The 17,892-nt window shown below is 43.7% G+C and overlaps 1 protein-coding gene and 1 non-coding gene across 9 annotated transcripts in view; both read right to left on the reverse strand.

Annotated features, from left to right (window-relative positions):
- The window catches only part of Strada (STE20 related adaptor alpha), a 31,180-nt gene extending 14,263 nt beyond the window's left edge, over positions 1–16,917 (reverse strand). The window contains exons 1-4 of one of the 8 annotated variants that reach the window (XM_027427825.2): positions 16,768–16,917; positions 10,730–10,809; positions 7,799–7,856; positions 3,754–3,782 (exon numbers count right to left, since the gene is read on the reverse strand). In XM_027427825.2, the coding sequence (XP_027283626.1) occupies positions 3,754–3,782; positions 7,799–7,856; positions 10,730–10,765 (123 nt within the window). In that variant the 5' untranslated portion in view covers positions 10,766–10,809; positions 16,768–16,917. Of the gene's footprint in view, positions 1–3,753; positions 3,783–7,798; positions 7,857–10,729; positions 10,810–16,767 lie in introns of those variants that run through there. The other 7 variants (XM_035448066.1, XM_027427831.2, XM_027427828.2 and 4 more) reach the window with 7 other exon arrangements.
- On the reverse strand, positions 10,067–10,225 carry LOC113836926. Its single transcript, XR_003487438.1, has one exon. It is a non-coding gene; the product is annotated as a U1 spliceosomal RNA (small nuclear RNA).
- Positions 16,918–17,892: the final 975 nt, after the last annotated feature.

Consider the following 17,892-nt stretch of genomic DNA (forward strand, 5'->3'; position numbering starts at 1 on the left):
TGGGAGCACTGTCTGCCTCTGGGTTCCTGCCTCACTTCCCTCAGTGGTGAACTGAGGGAACAAACTGTAAGATGAAATAAGCTCTCTCCTCCCCAGCTGCTCTTGGTCATGGTGTTCATCATAGTAATAGAAAGCAAACTAAGACAATGTGTGTGAGTGCTTTGTCTGCACGTATCTAAGAGCACCAAGTGCATGCAATACCTGTGGGGGTCAGAAGAGGGAGCCAGACTGCCTGGCACAGAAGCTACAGATAGTTTGTCGTCACCATATGGGTGCTGGGAACTGAACCTGGGTCTCTACAAGAGCAGCAGGTGCCCTTTACCCTTGGAGCCATCTCTCCAGTCTCTTTAACTTGATCACTCCTATTTGGCTACAACTTCCATCCCCATTATTTTTGGTTTTGGTTTTGAGACAGTGTCATACTGCCCAGGCTAGCCTCTATGTAGCTGAGGCTGCCCCCACCCTGCCCCACCCCGCCCAGCCCCGTCCAGTTGTACATCAAACACTCACATGCTCATCATTCTCTCATCACCGTCTTCTTATCATTTAGGCCTCAAACACTGCAGAGATGACTCTGCCCAGCAAAGCAGAGTAAGTGCCTATCGCTGTATTATGCTACCTTGCTTTACATTCTTCACAGAAGTCACCGCTAAAGTTGAGTCATCTATTTCCTGTCAACTCCACTAGAACATGTTCCAGATGAGAACAGGCTCCAAAGCTACACAGGGAAACCCTGTCTTGGAAAACACTATGACCCTGATGAGAAAGTAACTGCTTTGTTTTTAAAGCTTTCTCTCCATTTCCAGATTTCTTCTCTAGTTTGAAAAAGAGTTGAGGAAGAACAATTGAGCCCTCAAAGTAAATATTTATCATGTGTGTTTTTTAATGTATGTATTTTAAGTGACTCTTTGGTAATCTACGAATGGAAACTCCTTTATTAGCTCTGCTCTACTTCCCAGCAGGGAGGCATACAAGACACACCGCCTACTGACCTCCACTATAGCATTTCTTATTGAGCACAGGCCCGGAAAGGCTCAGTGAATTGCTTACATTGTAACTTAACAAAACTTCCATGATCTAGTGGTACAGAAAATGACCAGAAAGGGTAACTTTAGCAACTCATATTTTAGGTACTGGAAAATGTGGAGTTGCAGGAGGTGAACTAGTCTAGAGGCTGCTGTGGCTTCCACATGATTCTGCCGGACTCACCACAAACCATTGTAAAACACAGCTTCAACTCTGTAACTATGCCAGTCAGAGGCCAGCTCTCATTAGGAAAGCAAACAAAGCGGGAAGGAGAGGGAATGGTTTTGTAAACAGACGGCAATATTTTAATGTTTGTGTAACTGAAGATTGGCATCCTATGTAATCACCTTTAGGCCATCAGCTCCACTACGTTTCTACACTCATCTAGCAGAGACTCGAAAGACACGTCGTATCTGAGCTGGTTTCCATAGATGGACTTAAAATACACAAGCATTTTTGAGAGGTCTGGTCTGCTACTGACACAAGAAAGGAGGTGCCCTGGTTAGTTTTCTGTCAACCTGACCCAGCTAGATTTATCTGGGGGTTGAAACCTCAATTGAGAAAATGCCTCCATTAGACGCCTGCAGGCAAGTGTGTAGAGTAATTTCTTGATTGATCACTGGTGTGGGAGGGCCCAGTGCACTGTGGGTGTTGCCACCCACGGGCAGGTGATTACTGTTGGTATAAGAAAGCTGTCTGAACAAGCCATGGAGAGAAAGCCAATTAAGTTCCTGCCTTCCCTCAACAAATCGTGACTCAGAATATGTAAGCTAAATAAGCCCTTGCCTCGCCAAGTTTCTTTTGGTCATGGTATTTACCACCGCAACAGAATAATACAGTAGCACCATGTTCATGGGTACTGCTGTGACCCTCCGGCCCGGGTCTGTTGGGAAGACTGTTGAGGATTTGGGAATTTGGGAAAAGCTGGAAAAGCTGCTGAGTGGTCAGAGGTCACTGGGCTGTTGTGGGAACTTGGAAGACAAAGCTGAGAGTGGATCAGATGATGGCGGGCTGGCCTGTGAAGCTTCAGGTGGAAGCAAGGACTATGTATCAGGGCTGTTCGTGTGATATTTTGAATTAAGAATTTGTGGTCTGTCAGCTACAGTTGAAGAATCAGCTGTGATTAACGTCGTAAGACCAGAGACACTGAAGTGAACCCTGTGCTCTACCAGAACAGGGTTAGCTCATCAAACTCTCCCAGATTTTAAAAGTCTATGTTTAGAGCAAAGGGACGGAATTTTAGCTCATTAAACACAGCACAGCATAGTTACACCACCACAACCTGGAATCTTAAATTGCTCAAGGAAAGGCACTAAATTTGTTCATTTTTTTCTTTAGGTACCCATAACATTAAAAAACATTTTACTTGTTGTGAAGAACTTTAAAAACATATAAGCCACTGACACCTAGAAATGACCATAAAACAGTAGCATTGTTTAAAACAAAATCTAATACAGTGTAAGACAGTATTCATGAGACATTACCAAATGAACACATTCAACTTTCTACAGGTTTCACCCAGGACAGTTTTTGCTAGGCCATCAGCAGCTAGGAGCATATGAAAATTATACAATTAGTATTCTTTTGAAAAAAATCTGACCTTATAGGTTTTTTTCATTTTTAATGCAATTTTTAAAATTTTTATTTATTTTGTCTCCTGAATGAAAACCCATTGGTCTGACAGACAGGCAGGCACTCCTTAGAGACTGTGTAAGCACAGTCAAAACTAATCTGAGCATCACTGTCCTTCACTCAGCCTTGGGCTGCCCTCAAAACATGCAATCCATAGAAAGTGGGGTCTGCCAAGGAAAGCGTTCTGTTCTTATCCCTCTCTGTTCCCATTCTTGTCCCCCACCTTTCAGGGCCTTGCTCTTGAACAAACCCAGTTGGCCTCAAACTGGTAATCTCCCTGCCTCAGCCTCCTGAGTGCTGGGACCACAGGCACATGAACATCAGTGTGGCTAGCCATTGTGCTCTCCTTTTATAAGACAATGATTCACATTTTCCAAAACAGCTCAGTGCACTGTGCACATCTGGTACCATTTACTTAGGGAAAACAAAGCACAAGTGGAAGGAAGACAGCAAGAATCTTGCAGCTTTTGCGGTTGGGGGGTAGGGGGGAGGGAGGGGGGAGGGAGGGAGGGAGGCAGGAGCGGTTGAGTTTTAAATTTTGGGGTTTTTTTCAATTGCATATATTCATGAGCAAGAATGTGTATGTGTGGAGGTCAGTTTTCTCCTTCCACCTTATGTGGTCCCAGGGATCATTCAGGCTGGTTTCTCACTTGGGCGCCTAGGCTTACACAACTTAGTGTTTCCAGCTGAGCCATCTCATCAGAGAAAGATCTGTATTTTCTCCGTAGACTGAAATTTACTGTTAATAGTCTACAGATGAGGAAGTTGAAGCATCAGTCACTAAAACTGAAATCTCACACTGATGAACTTACTTGAGGGTAAGGGAGGGGTGAGTAATGAGAGGCATGCAGGGGAGGAGACTCTAACCCCACAGATAACCGTCTCTGCACTTTAAAGTGCATGCTGAAGCCTTTCCAGGGTGAAACCTGAAGCACCACAAGTAAAAACAGAAAAGGAAATCAAAATTGTACTACACATCAAGCTGAGAAGACAGAACAGCAGAAGCATAACACAAGAGCCAGCAAAACACACAATCTCTACAAGATGTCATCTCCATGCAGCAGCCATAGAGCCAAAGCCCAGAAAGCCACTTACTTTTCTCCGAGTGTCACCCGGAGGCTGCTCTGGGGTAGAGAAATCAGTTGTTGGCATTTTGTTGTTAGCAGAAGACACACCCACATTCAGAACAGCAATTACCACAGTTAGGACTACAGTTAATAATAGAAACCACTGAAGCATTACAGCACCACACACATGCACAGACCTGCGAGGAGACCGAGGCAGCCTCATGGGACTTGCACACGAGTGTGAGTCGATTCCACAGCTACAGCCCTGGGCACACATCTCCTTCCCACCAGCACAGTGTGCTATTCTGAATATGTCTGTTTCTGAGCACTGTACCAAACATCCACTTTGCCCTTCCCTTTGTTTTAACTACCTACTACTGAGCTACATGCCCAGGCCCACAAATTCATATATATTTTTAATTTTCTTGAAATTTCTAAAAAAATTTTATGTACATTGGTATTCTGTCTACATGTATGTTTGTGTGAGGGTGTCAGGTCCCCTGGAACTGGAATTACAGACAGTTGTGAGCTGCCATATAGGTGCTGGGAATTGAACCTGGGTGCTCTTAACTGCTGAGCCATCTTTCTATCCCTGTTAAAAAATTTAGCACTTATTATAGTATGTGTGTTGAAGCAGGGGACAGCTGTGGAAGCTGGTTCTCTCCTTCATGTGAGCTCTAGGACTGAACTCAGCTCATTAGGCTTGGCAACAAGTGCCCTCACCCACTAAGCCATCTCCTGGCCCTTTATTCCTTTTGAGATAGTATCTTGACGTATACCTCAAACTGATCTGGAACTTGTGGCAATTCTCCTGCTGCACCCCCCAGAATACTGAGATTACAGTCATGACCCACTGTGTCAGGCTCCAAAATTCACTTTAAAGTCACAGGGTTGGTGGGCCGATTCTCAGGAGTGTAGAGACTAGACTGCTTGTGGGGGAAGTGGGGGTGAGGGCCTTGTTTGGTTTTAAGGCAAACAGCGTTTTCAGCACCCCAGCAGCAGCACACATCTAAGGGACTCTTGCCCAGCTCCAGTCTCCAAGTCAGAGCTGTTTGCCTCTGAATTAAGTCCAGCAGTGGCTTTGGGCATCAGCTGTTGGGAATGAAATGGATGAGTCATAGGACAACCAAGTGGCCCCTGCTCACAAATCCTCTGTATGTACCCTTGAGTTTTTCCATCTTCAAAAGTAATAAAAAGCATTAACATGGGGGCTGAGGCGTAGTGCAGTGGGAGCGGGCCTGCCCGGCACACAGAAGGCGCTGGGTTTCATCTACCCAGCTCAGGAGAAGTTAGTCTTCCACTGTAAAGTACAGGGTGGTTACACATTCTCAAACATCTTAAATCACACAACTCCAAACACTTTAAACTACAGCAAGTCAGAGGAGAAAGTTTAATCACCAGGGAAACGCCTCTCATCAGATACAGAGAGTATATACTGCCTGATTCAGAAAATTAGAGGAAGAGTAATTTGGCCCTGGGTTTTCAAAGGAGTGGTAGTTTCCCCTCAGATGACAGTTTTCTGGTAGACTAACAACAGAGGCGATTGCTTATAGCAGTTAGTGAGAGCTGAGACACCAAAAGGGTAGTGGTTTACATGAAACCCAGCTCAATCTTCCCGACAGAGGGCAAATTCCAAGTTATCTGAGACTAGGTAACACTGACCACACTGAGCTGTGACCATGCAGAGGACAACCTCTTCACCAACCTCAGATCACAGACGAGGACACTGTCAAGGACAGTCAGAGGCTAGGTATGCTGGCATTCAGAGGTAGAAGCAGAGGGATCTCTGCGTTTAGAGTCAGTCAAGGCTACCCTATCTCAAAACAAGCAAGCAAGCAAGAAAAAAAAGAAAAAGAAAAAATCCCATAAAAACCCCAGTCTGGAACTGAGAATCCATTCATCCCAGTCACATATTCTGTAACATCTGTGACTAATCCATTATAAATTGAACTTGCAAATCAATTTCTATAAAGAATTAGTGTGTATGAGCACGTGTCATGGTACATGTACAGACGTCAGAGGACAGCTCTGTGGAATTGGTTCTCTCACCTTTACATGGGTTCCAGACAAAGCAAGCATCTTTACCCACGGAGCCATCTCATAAGCCACAGTGTTTAATTTTAGGGCATTTTATTTCCATTAATGATGGGAGGGAGATGAGATTAGTAACAGAACTTATTTTTTGTTCCATTAGTTTATACTGTAATAATTTTTATCTGTTATAATTAAAACAAAATGAATCTATCATTTTTTTGTGTGTGTGTGCACGCTTACCTAAAATGCAATACTTTGACAAAGTCCATAAATACCACTACTTTAGAATTTCTTTGAGATTCTTTAAGGAAAATAAATTAATAGGCATGCAGTATTAATACATTTGAGGGGCTGGAGAGATGGCTCAGAGGTTAAGAGCACAGGCTGTTCTTCCAGAGGTCCTGAGTTCAATTCCCAGCACCCACATGGTGGCTCACAACCGTCTGTAATTCTTCTGGCCTGCAGACATACAGAGCACTCATACTGCCTCCCCCAAAAAATTAATACATTTGAGTTTTCAGTTACTTGGTCTATTTGTGGTAGCTGTGGGCTGCTGCTTATCTATAGGGTGCCTAGAATTCACAATAGTTGAAAACAATGAATGAGACTAGAGCATTTTGTTATTATAATTATCTTTTGGTTTTTAGAGACAGTGTCTTGTTATATAGCCCATCTGCTCTTGAATTCCCTTATGCTGTGTAAGATGGCCTCAAACTCAATGATTCTTCTGTCTCCGCCTCCCAAGTGCTGGGATAGCAAACAGGTGTGTGCCAACATGCCCAGCCACTACTACTATTTTTTTTACAGAGAACCTTTTCATTGCCCTACACTAAGATCATTTCCAAAAAGGTCTTACTTTGGGAAGGGTCAAACAAGAATGTCTGTGCCTGTTAAACATCAGGGGTCAAAAACCTATTAAAATGGAAGGTTAGTATTTTTGCTCTGACAGATTTTTTTCCTTAGTTCTACTAAGTCTCATGATTCCTGCTATGAAAAAAAAAAAAAAAAAAATGAATCAACTAGGGCTGGAGAGATGGCTCAGCAGTTAAGAGCACTGACTGTTCTTCCAGAGGACCAAGTTCAACTCCCAGCACCCACATGGCAGCTCACAACTGTCTGTAACTCCAAGATCAGACAAAACTGTAGGCAAAACAACAATGCACATAAAAAAAAAATTACTTTTAAAAAAAAATGAATCAACTATATGGATCAATACAACCACAACTTTTATAATACTTTTACTTTGTCTTGACCTAGTGTGTGTGTGTGTGTGTGTGTGAGAGAGAGAGAGAGAGAGAGAGAGAGAGAGAGAGAGAGAGAGAGAGAGAGAAGAGAGAAAGAAAGAAAGAAAGAGAGAGAGAGAAAGAAAGAAAGAGAGAAAGATTACAGAGTGAACCCTGTTAAAGCTTCTCCCACTGACCTGCATTCCGTGCTTTCTTTTCTTTTCTTTTCTTTTCTTTTCTTTTCTTTTCTTTTTTTTTTTTTTTGGTTTTTCGAGACAGGGTTTCTCTGTCCTGGAACTAGCTCTTGTAGACCAGGCTGGTCTCAAACTCACAGAGATCCGCCTGCCTCTGCCTCCCGAGTGCTGGGATTAAAGGCGTGCGCCACCAATGCCCCCATGCTTTCTTTTCACTTTTCAGTTTGACATAGGGTTTCACTAAGAGGGGCCCAAGCTGGTCTTGAACTTGTAATGTTGCTGTTTCAGTCTCCCAAGTAGTCAGAATTCAGGCCCTTACCACCAGGCCTTATGGACTTGGAAAAATTTTAATTTAACAGTATGTGTTTCAACTGGACAAACACTTAAAAGAAACATACAGGTCTTTGTACTTGTTTTCTAACTAACAATCAAGACAGGTCAAGAATAACTGCTTGATTCATTCACAGATTTCTAGGAAATTCCAGATTAAAAAGGAAGCCAGTGAATCTAACAACTATAGTTTACAGTTGCTCTTCAAACTGCTAACTTGTATGAATTGATCCAGTCAGCAGAACAGTGATAATTACCCTGAAATGATGGCTGAGAGCCACACTGTACTTACCTCCAAATAGTTCCAAATCTCTTAAGCCCTCAACAATGAACTTTTCCGAGACCCACCGCTAAAGAGGAAAACCCCAAAGAGAATTAGTATATCTTCTAAGCCACAACAAAGTGCTATCAGCCTTTAGAGACAAACAAAACAACCACAAACCCCACAAAAACATAAAAACAAGTAGTACAATATCAGACCCATTTCCACAGAAGGATTGAAAAGAATCTTGAAATTGGCTACAAACAATAGATTCATCCTTTTCTCTAGTCTTCTGTATCTAACTTTAAGCAAAATGATTATTGGTTCCTAAGTGTGGTAGAGGGGAGATATAAGGAACTGTCCCTAATAATACTTTTTTCCTCTCCTATATAGAAAACTGTCTTTGGTTCCATCTTGTTTATTCTGTAGATATTCTTTTTTTGTTTGTTTTGTTTTTAGAGACAGAATTTCTCTGTGTAACAGCCCTGGTTGTCCTGCACTCATTCTGTAGACAGGCTAGCCTTGAACTCACAGAGACCCACCTGCCTCTGCCTCCATAGTGATAGGATTAAAGGTATGTGCCACTACCATCTGGCTTCCACAGATAATCCTTACAGAGGTCCTGGATCATCAGTGTCAATTTGAAAAGTATTATTGGAATTCAATACATAGAAAACAGGAATAAAAGAATTCTTCACAAGCCTCCATTAGTTTATAAAATGAGACCCAGGATATTCCATATTCTTTTATCTACAAAACTACTTCTTCTATCTGGTTTTTATCTTTTTGAGACTGGGTCTGTCGCTGGCCTTAAACTGCTTGATCCTCCTCAGTTTCTCAAGTGCTAGATTACACCATGCCTGTATCTTTGTGCGTGTGTGTGTGCTCGCGCGCGCGAGAGAGAGTTATTGCATCTATTCATTACATAGAAGGTTGAGTTTCCTTATGATACTTTCACATGTGCAGATCATATTCCTTGATCATATTTACAGCCCAGTATCATCATCTTGCCCCTTCCCCACTCTGGTTCTCCTTTCTCTTCTCAAATAGAACCCCTTCTAATTTCATGTCAGAGATTTGCATGTTATCCTTGCATAGAGGGCACACTCATCTTCTCAGGGTCACTCCAGTGTGGGTACAGTAAGTACCCACAGCACATTTACAAGGGAAGTTCACCAGGACTAAACCAGGGCAATCAATGTACACCTAACCAGCCCATTTCAGGTGAGTGTTAGATTTCCATTATACTAATCAGGAGTCTGGTTTCACCTTCATCAGGCCAGGTTAAAATAGGAATGTGGCTCATGTTTAAAAGCAATGGAATCCAGATTCTGTTTCACTTCATGACTGGTGTTGAAGTTTGGCAAGGAGACATTCTTTCCACTGAGCAGAGTTCAGGCTGAGGAGAGAGTTACCTTTTCCTCTTAATTAACACTGAAGTTTATTTCTACAGTGTAACTTGTTTTTAAACATATAAATACAAGAAAGGGAAGACTAAAGGACATTCTAAAATAAGCTATATAATATGTACTGAAACTATAAAATCACTTTGTCCTTTTCTGTAACAATTTTTTTCTGAATTAAAAAAGAAATAACACCCCCCCAATTTAACATAAAAATTTCTCTCTCTCTCTCTCTCTCTTTTTTTTTTTTTTTTTTTTTGGTTTTTCGAGACAGGGTTTCTCTGTGGCTTTGGAGGCTGTCCTGGAACTAGCTCTTGTAGACCAGGCTGGTCTCAAACTCACAGAGATCCACCTGCCTCTGCCTCCCTAGTGCTGGGATTAAAGGCATGTGCCACCAACGCCTGGCAACATAAAAATTTCTGTGCACTATACTATATAATATTTGAGAGTGGTAAACGCATCTCTCATAACACTTAAATATGATTGAAATCTTTAAATAATCATTATTGCATTTAAAAATTTAAGTACTTGATAAAATCAGTAAGACTATTTTAAGAAGAATTACATTTGTATATTTTGCCAGGAAAGGAGCGCACACGTGGAGGTCAGAAGACAACATGTGGATTCACTTCTCTCCTTTCACTATGAGTTCTCAGGGACATAATTCTCTCCTTTCACTATGAGTTCTCAGGGACATAATTCTCTCCTTTCACTGAGTTCTCAAGGACATAACTCAGGTTGTCAGACTTGAAGCAAACCCCTATACCTGCTGAGCCAGCTCACTGGACCATAAGCCGTGAGCTTTTAGTGAAGTCACTGGAGCTTATTTATAAAGAAACTAAATCTAATATTTGTATGAGGTCAATCTGATTTTTTTTTTTCCTAAAACTTTTACAGGGGAGCGTGGGAACCAAGTCCGCATTATCACAATTATACCATTGAGTTTACTGTGTCAGGGAGAATCAAACGTGTCAGCATGCCTGAGTGCAGTCGGTAAGCTGTGAACTGTGAAACCATCTTCATGATCATGGTCTCTCTCCTGCCAGGTGAGTATAAGTTCTTTTGCTTCACTTATTTGTTTTGTGCATGTGTGCCATGTGTGTACATGGGGACCAGAGGACATGTGGAAGTCAGGCCTCTCCTAGGGACTGAACTCAGGATATCAGGTTTGGCAGCAAGCCCTGGACCTGCTGGGCCAGCTCACTAGCCCCTGATAAAAAATTTAAGATATAATAAATTCTTCCAGTTAATTTTAAAGACTCTTCATGATAATACTTAGAAATGTGTTCCAGTAAGTACAATCTGACACTGATTTTAAAAACATAAACCCATGAAAACCAGAAGCAAGATCTTTACCAGTTGTGTAACTACATAGAAAAAGCCCAACTCATTTAGCGTGTGACTGACCAATTCAGAAAATAAGTTACCTTCCTGTTTTCCACCAGACAGTTCCAAGTGTCACATTCAAACAAGACAAAGTGACCCACCACAGTGTGCACCCAAATACTTGGCTTTTCAGAAGAGAAAAACAGAAAGTCTGAAAAATGGAGACACTCACCCTGATTCGCTCTGGTTTACTTACGAGAAAAGACATGGGCTCCTACTGTGTAGACCTACTGCAATTTCAAAAACTTAAGCCTAAAAGGAAAAGAGAAACAGGGAGAGTTGGTTAAATCTCTTTTTATAGAAATATCTTTTTCTCCCTTAAGAAAAAGTCTACTATAGAAAAGGCTAGCCTCAAACTCACTACACAATAGAGAATGACCTGTACTCCTGAAACCACACCTGTGTTCTGTTTTGATGGAACCCAACCAGGTGTTTAGGCAGACATTCTACTAAGCAACATGCCCAGACTAGATTAAGCTTCTCTGTGGAACAAAATGGACTACTGGTCTACCATTTCAAGGCACCACACAAGACATAGAACTTGCTAACTTCTGAGTATTTGTTTAGAATTGTATCACATGACAATAAACTTGGATATATTTGAGCACGTACATTCTGAAACTGTCATTTGTATAAGAAAAGAAGTTTGGAGTCCAGCATGTCAATGCATTCCTGCATTCCCAGAACTCAGGAGACTAAGGCAGGAGGAAAAAGAACTGCAGGCCAGCATGGGCTTCATACATAGCAGGACTGTTAAGAAGGCGGCAGGGTAAGGTAGGTGGGAGAAGGGGGGTGCAATGGATGAATGGGAAGAAATCTTTTCAACTTGGAGAAAGGCAGGTGCAAAGCCACAGTTAACATAAAGTGCACCATGAGTAAGCCTCCTTTAAAAACAAAGCAGGGGTGTCTGCAGCCCCCCATTCCACACCCTGCTCCATGTCTGCCTCCCCAACTTCCAAACATCATTCCGCGGTCTCCCCACAGACTTCTGAACATCAGCCCATGCCTCCCCACTTCTGACCATCACTTCAGTACAAGACTGGCAAGCAGAAGATACAGGCACACAGTGTTCAAAGCGCAAAACTCTCTGGCTTCCCCCGCGCCCCCTCTTTTTTTCTTTTTGAAACAAGGTTTCTCTGTGTAGCACAAGCTGTCCTGGAACTCACTCTATACCAGGCTGTCCTTGAACTCAGAGATCTACCTGCCCTCTGCCTCCTAAGTGCTAGGATTCCAGCAGGCTTTTTTCTTCCTTCTTTTTTGAGGCAAGGTCTCGGGCATCCAGGTTGGTCTCTCACCAGATGCACAGAGAGGATGAGCTCCAACTTCTGGCCCTCCTCCTCTCTCCCGGATACTGGGACTGCGGCGGCACCACAACCACAAGTAATATTTTTCTTTGTCTGACTTCATGAAACTTGAATATCGTAAATACAGGTGTGATTTTTAGTTTGAATTAAGATGTTCAGAAAGCTGAAGTGCCTTTCCTTTTTTTCCTGTGGGGCCTTGGGCATGGTAGGCAGGCACTGGACCTATAAGCTACCAGCACTGTTATTTTTGAGACAAAGTCCTTTATATGGATAGGCTGGCTTCAAACAATCCTCTTGAATTAGATTCCAAGGGCTGAGATTATGGGCAGCCAGCTGCACCTGGCTGAAAATGTAAAACTATTTACTGATAATATGACTGTGTACTTAAAAATTCTAAGGATTCTACAAAAGAAAAAAAAAAAAAAAACATTTTAAGATGGGTGTGGTGTTGCATGCCTGAAATCCCTCCCAGTGCTTGGCATGAGGATCAGGAACTCAAGGTCATACTTGCCTATATGTGACTCTGAGGCTAGCCAGTGCTATATAACCGGTGTCCAAACCAAACCAAACAAAAAATGTAAAGCCAAATGCTGCACAGCAGACTGGGTGCCGTGGCAAACCTCTGTAATCCTGGAACTACTGAGACTGCAGTAGGAGGGTCAAGAGTTCAAGGTCAGCATAGCTACTGAAGAGATCCTGGATCAAGGGAAAAAAAAAAATCTGAAAACAAATAGACATTCATCTGAATATTGAGGGACTTTCCTTTCCTAATTTGGTGACATGAAGATCACTATGCTGCTTTCAAATGTCCTTAAAGTACAAAGTTACAGTGGAAGGAAAGGCAGATGGAGGAAAGGGCATTCAAAGCATAAATCCATTTTTATCAAGAATATATAACACTGCAAAGCAATAGTCTCAGTAGACAGATACAGAAATAGCCTTTTTATTTATTGATTTGTGGTGCTAGATATTCAGCCCAGGGCCTCACACATGCTAGACAAGCACTCTTCACCCATCCTAGATACAGCTTCATTATTTATAAGCAACAATTACTTTTTTTTTTTTAAGAGTCTACTATTACTTGACATGACTTAAGTCCTCAGAAATAAGAATAAGGCCTCACTTTGGGCTAGCATGACGAAATCCTATACACTTTGCAAAAACTGAAAATCTATTTTAGGATAGCCAATAGTTACATTTAAAGTGGTAACTCTCGAGGCAGAGGCAGGTGAATCTCTGAGTTTGAGGCCAGCATGGTCTATAGAGAGTTCCAGGACAACCAAAGCTTCACAGGGAAACCTTTTCTCAAAAAAAGCATAGGTCAGAAAAGCTACGTTGAATAGCATCTGCCTAGCATGCCCAAGGTCCTAAATTTAATCCCCAGTATACTTTATTTTTCTTTATCTGAAAGAGTAGCTATGATGAAGAGATTTATACATTAAACCTGGAATAGGGTGTGGGATCACCAACTTGTCTTAGAACCCCAGAGTCTATGTTGGGGCCAGGCCTTGAAAGAAAACCAAGGTTTTCTTCATCAACCATGCACCTCCTTCTGACAGGGCCCTGGTGCCTTACCATAGCAATTCACAATGGTGTAAGACATATGACACACTCCAGGGAGTAGGACCTTAACTGGTTGTGGAAGTGGGATGTACAGCAATAAATAGGACAGAGAGAATGGACAAGAAGGAATGAGCAACTTCTTATGGAATTCAGCAAAAACATGGCTGAGTGGCAGTGGGCCTGGAATATCAAAGGTGACTTAAAGAATATGGAGATTCCAAGACAAAGGGTGTAACTATTATCTAGTATTTGCTGTCTTATGCAAAGGTGTATCTCCAGCTTCCACACAGTGCTTGCCATACAGTAACCACTCAGTAACACTAAATAGCTGCCCGAAAGTGAAGAAAAGTGTGTTAGCACTTTGAACACATTCTCCAGTGTGTGATAACCATGAGGCGGGCTTCAATGCATGCTAACAAAAGGCTGTAGCAGGGGGTAGGAAGCCACTGTAAGCTTTGAACAGAAAGATGACACACAACAGTGGTCTAAGCAGTGTGTCTCTTATCTTGTTGTGCCCACAAATCACTTAAGAGATCTTGTTAAAATTCAGGCTGCAATTTAGAAGGTCTGGAGTGGGCTTGGACGTTTCTAACACTCCATGGAAGTGACAATGCTGCTGGCATGTGGACCAAGCTATTAACTAACATTTGAGAAATCTTGTTTGGAAGAACATTCCAAGAAATGTTACTCTATAAAGGAATGAAGAAAGGGAAGGGTAAAAATAACCCAGAGAAAAGCATGCTGGTTAGAAAACAATTTTCCTGGAGTTAAGAGCATGTAGCAGTGGAGACACCAAGGAACAGATGAGTGGCTAAGAATAAAGACGGCATAAAGCTGACACAGCCTCCCAAGCTATCAAGCTCATTCTCTGCTCTTTGGATAATTCGAGACAGGGTCTACTACATACAGAGCTGAACTTCAAAGTCACAATGTAGCTGCTCATGACCTTGAACTTCTGATTCTCTGCCTCCATGCTCCTAACTGCTAGGATGACAGGCCTACACTGCCAAGCATGGCTGGAGAATATCTTTTTACAAGCTCTCCTAGTTATATGGCTGTGTAGTCCAACTGCAAACTGCAGAGACAATACCTTATCTGGGAGCCCATTCTATAACTGATGGTCCTACTTGTGTGTTCTTGAGTTACCAAAAAGAGATTAATATGCCACTGAACTAATGCCAGAAATAGGAAAGTTCAGAAAGAGAAGTGGCTTTAATGTAAGGATAAATTAAAATACTTATTTAGTGTATGTGTATGAGTGTGTAGTGTATGCATGTATGTATGAGGGGTGTGTATACAGAGGCCAGAAGAGAACACCAGATGTCCCTCTCGGCCAGGTTCAAGTTTAACTAATGTTGAGAGTTCAATAATGTTGAGAAAGATTATATCTTTCAAAAAGGGGGGGGATAGCCATTTGTTAGGAAAGTCATATTGATGTTTAAGAAGAGTTTAATATGGCTATATGGATTTAGAGGTCAACTGCTAAGGCTATAAAAGTGACAGAAATCCAAAGCTGAGAATGGTAGCTCATGCTTGTAATCTCAGCATTCAGGAGACAGAGATGGGAGGACCAGGAATTAATTTAACATCATTCTTGGCTATAGCCTATCTTAAAAAAGGGGGGGGGGGCTAGAGAGGTAGCTCAGAGGTTAAGAGCACTGGCTGTTCTTCCAGAGGTCCTGAGTTCAATTCCCAGCAACCACATGGTGGCTCACAACCATCCAGTATGAGATCTGGTGCCCTCTTCTGGTGGATAGATATACATGGAAGCAGAATGTTATATACATAATAAATAAATAAAATCTTAAAAAAAAAAAAAATGGAAGCCGGGCATTGGTGGCACACACCTTTAATCCCAGCACTCGGGAGGCAGAGGCAGGCGGATCTCTGTGAGTTCGAGGCCAGCCTGGTCTCCAGAGCGAGTGCCAAGATAGGCTCCAAAGAAAGTGGAGTCTAAAGACCCCGCTTCCTTCTTGCTCCCAGGTTAATTTTGACTCTCAGTGAATAATCACCTCAAGTATCCTATGCTACAGATGCTCCCACTAACCACTTGCTTCCCTGTTTTAATTGTGTGTGTGTGTGTGTGTGTGTGTCCTACCCTCCTACCCTACCACTCTCGGCCTTACTTCCTTGAGACAAGACCGGCAGCCAGCAAGCTCTGGTGTTTCTCTTGTCACAAGCTCTTGGCCACACATGGCTGTTTACACAGATGCTAGAGACTGGAACTCGGGTCTTTCAGCAGCATGTCCTCTTATCCATAATCATCTCCAAGGCCACCCAACCACACTCTACCACCTCAAGAGGTAGACAAAGAATTCACTTGTTCTGGCTTTTTCTATTTTTGTCACTGGTCCTCTAGATTTTCTTCATGTCTGAGATCACAACTATAGTCATAGCCAAAACTCTTCTAAGAAACCTTATTAAAGGATGAAGAGAGTTGACCAGTTCAGCACCATAATTAATGACTTATTAGGTAGCCTTTTTGGGGGGTGGGGAGGCGGGTAGTGCTGGGAATCGAATGCAAGTCCTCACTAACGATATGCAAGCACTCAGGCACTGAACCACACCTGCAGCCTCACATTTGGTGTTTCGCCTCTCAGAGACCAGAATCAGTCTCTAAAGTATCAACTACTCCAGGAAGATCCGTCCACATATTGGAACTTGGTTCTACCTCAACAAGTATTTCAGCCTGGAGAAGGGGTCGAAGCCAAGTCGAAGTATCTTAGGGTCTTAGCTGAAGGTTGAGTTCAGAAGTTAGCTCTTTATTTCCTAAAATTATTAACAATTTTATTTAACGACTCTCCCACCCCCTGTCGTGCTCACGCCAGACCCAGTTCTCAAAACTGCTGGGGAGCACTTAAAACAAAAAGACGATCAGAAACTCTTGGTTTCGACCAAAGCAGAGAATAACCCTGCTCTTGCTTCCTTATGAGGGCTCAACTCGATGCCCGACCAGCATCGCCTGAAATGAAAGAGGGGTCGAGGGAGGTCGGTACCAGGGTTTGCTGCTACTTTGCAGGAGGACAAAACGACATCTGGTCCCAGGCACCCCGTCTGGAAGCCCCGGGAAAGATGGGGAGGGCAGGCAGGAGCTAGCCTCTCCCTGCGGGCAACTCTGCTCGGCGTCTCCCCAGCCAGGCCCAAGCCTATTCTGCTCTCAGGCTGTAACACCTCAGGGTGGGAACCCAGAACCCGGGTTAAACGAGGGCCCGAGCAGGGCGAGGGCGAGGGCGAGGGCGAGCCGGGATGGCCGCTGGGGCGCGCCCCGAGGAGATGGACTCCCGAGGAGTGGGGCGGAGGAACTGGCCCCGGGAGCGCACCAGGCGGCCCCGCCACCCGGTACCTGGTCTAGGAGTCAGAGCGCAGTACCGACTCGTCTCGGCTCCGCCTCCTCAGTTTGGTGGCCGCGCCGCCGCCAGGCCGGTTGCTGGGAGGGAGGTACGCAACGTGCCATGCGCAGTGGAGGGGTCCAGGGAGGCTGGCAGAGCCTCACCACGCCCGTAAAGGAAGCCCCGCCCCTCCTACGGAAGATGCTCCTCCTTACCCCGCCCCACGGAGGAAGTCCCGCCCCTCCCCTACCGAGGAAGCCTTGCTCTGCCCCGCCCAAGAAGGAAGCTCCGCCCCTCACCTCCCAGGGAGGAAGCCCTGCCTTGTCCCGTACTCAGAGGAGGCTCCGCCTTGCCCTGCCCCGCCCTGCCCCACCTAGCTCCTCCCACAGAGGAAGCTCCGCCTTCCCACAGAGCGGGCTTGTCCGCTTCCCGCGTGATGAAGCCCCAGGCGCTGTGGCGGGGGAGAGAGCTCTTAACTAGTCTCCTTAACTAGGAAGAAGCGAGCTTCCTCAAGTCAAAGACCTAAATTACTAGTTTGTCGTTGTTGCAGACAGCAGTCCAAAAGGGCCCTGGGGCCTCCCGTACCCCTCCTATCTGCAGCAGGAAGAGAAGGGTCAAGGGCCAACTAATTATAGCTAGGGACTGGGCTAGCATTTCCCCCCACCGCGTCCTAACCCCCGCAAGTCATTTCACCTAGTAGGACTTAAAAGTTTAAAATAGGAAAACACTTCATATGCCTTCCTTGGGTGTCTCTGTCTCAGGCAATAGGGAACAAAATAAAGAAGTAACTCACCCTGTGTCTGTGCCCCAAGTTCCTTCTATGTAAAGCAAGGAAAATTGCCCAACTGAACCCTCCTTCATCCATAACAATATATATATATATATATATATATATATATATATATATAATATATATTGGGTTTGAGACAGTTTCATGTAGCCTGGGCTGGCCTTGAACCCAGAGATTAAAGCTGGGATGAAAGCTTGGTGGTGTCCTATTTGCAGAAACCTATGAAGAGTTTCCCTCCATGAAGGAAGACAGGTGCACACAGGACTGATAAAATGAAGCACTCCAGATGCCGCAAGACTTCTTTCTGTGACTTAGGCTTTTAGTCACTTCGGTTGCTGTGGGGTGCTGT

Source organism: Cricetulus griseus, chromosome 7 (genome assembly GCF_003668045.3).
Source record: "Cricetulus griseus strain 17A/GY chromosome 7, alternate assembly CriGri-PICRH-1.0, whole genome shotgun sequence".
NCBI classification, from domain to species: domain Eukaryota; kingdom Metazoa; phylum Chordata; class Mammalia; order Rodentia; family Cricetidae; genus Cricetulus; species Cricetulus griseus.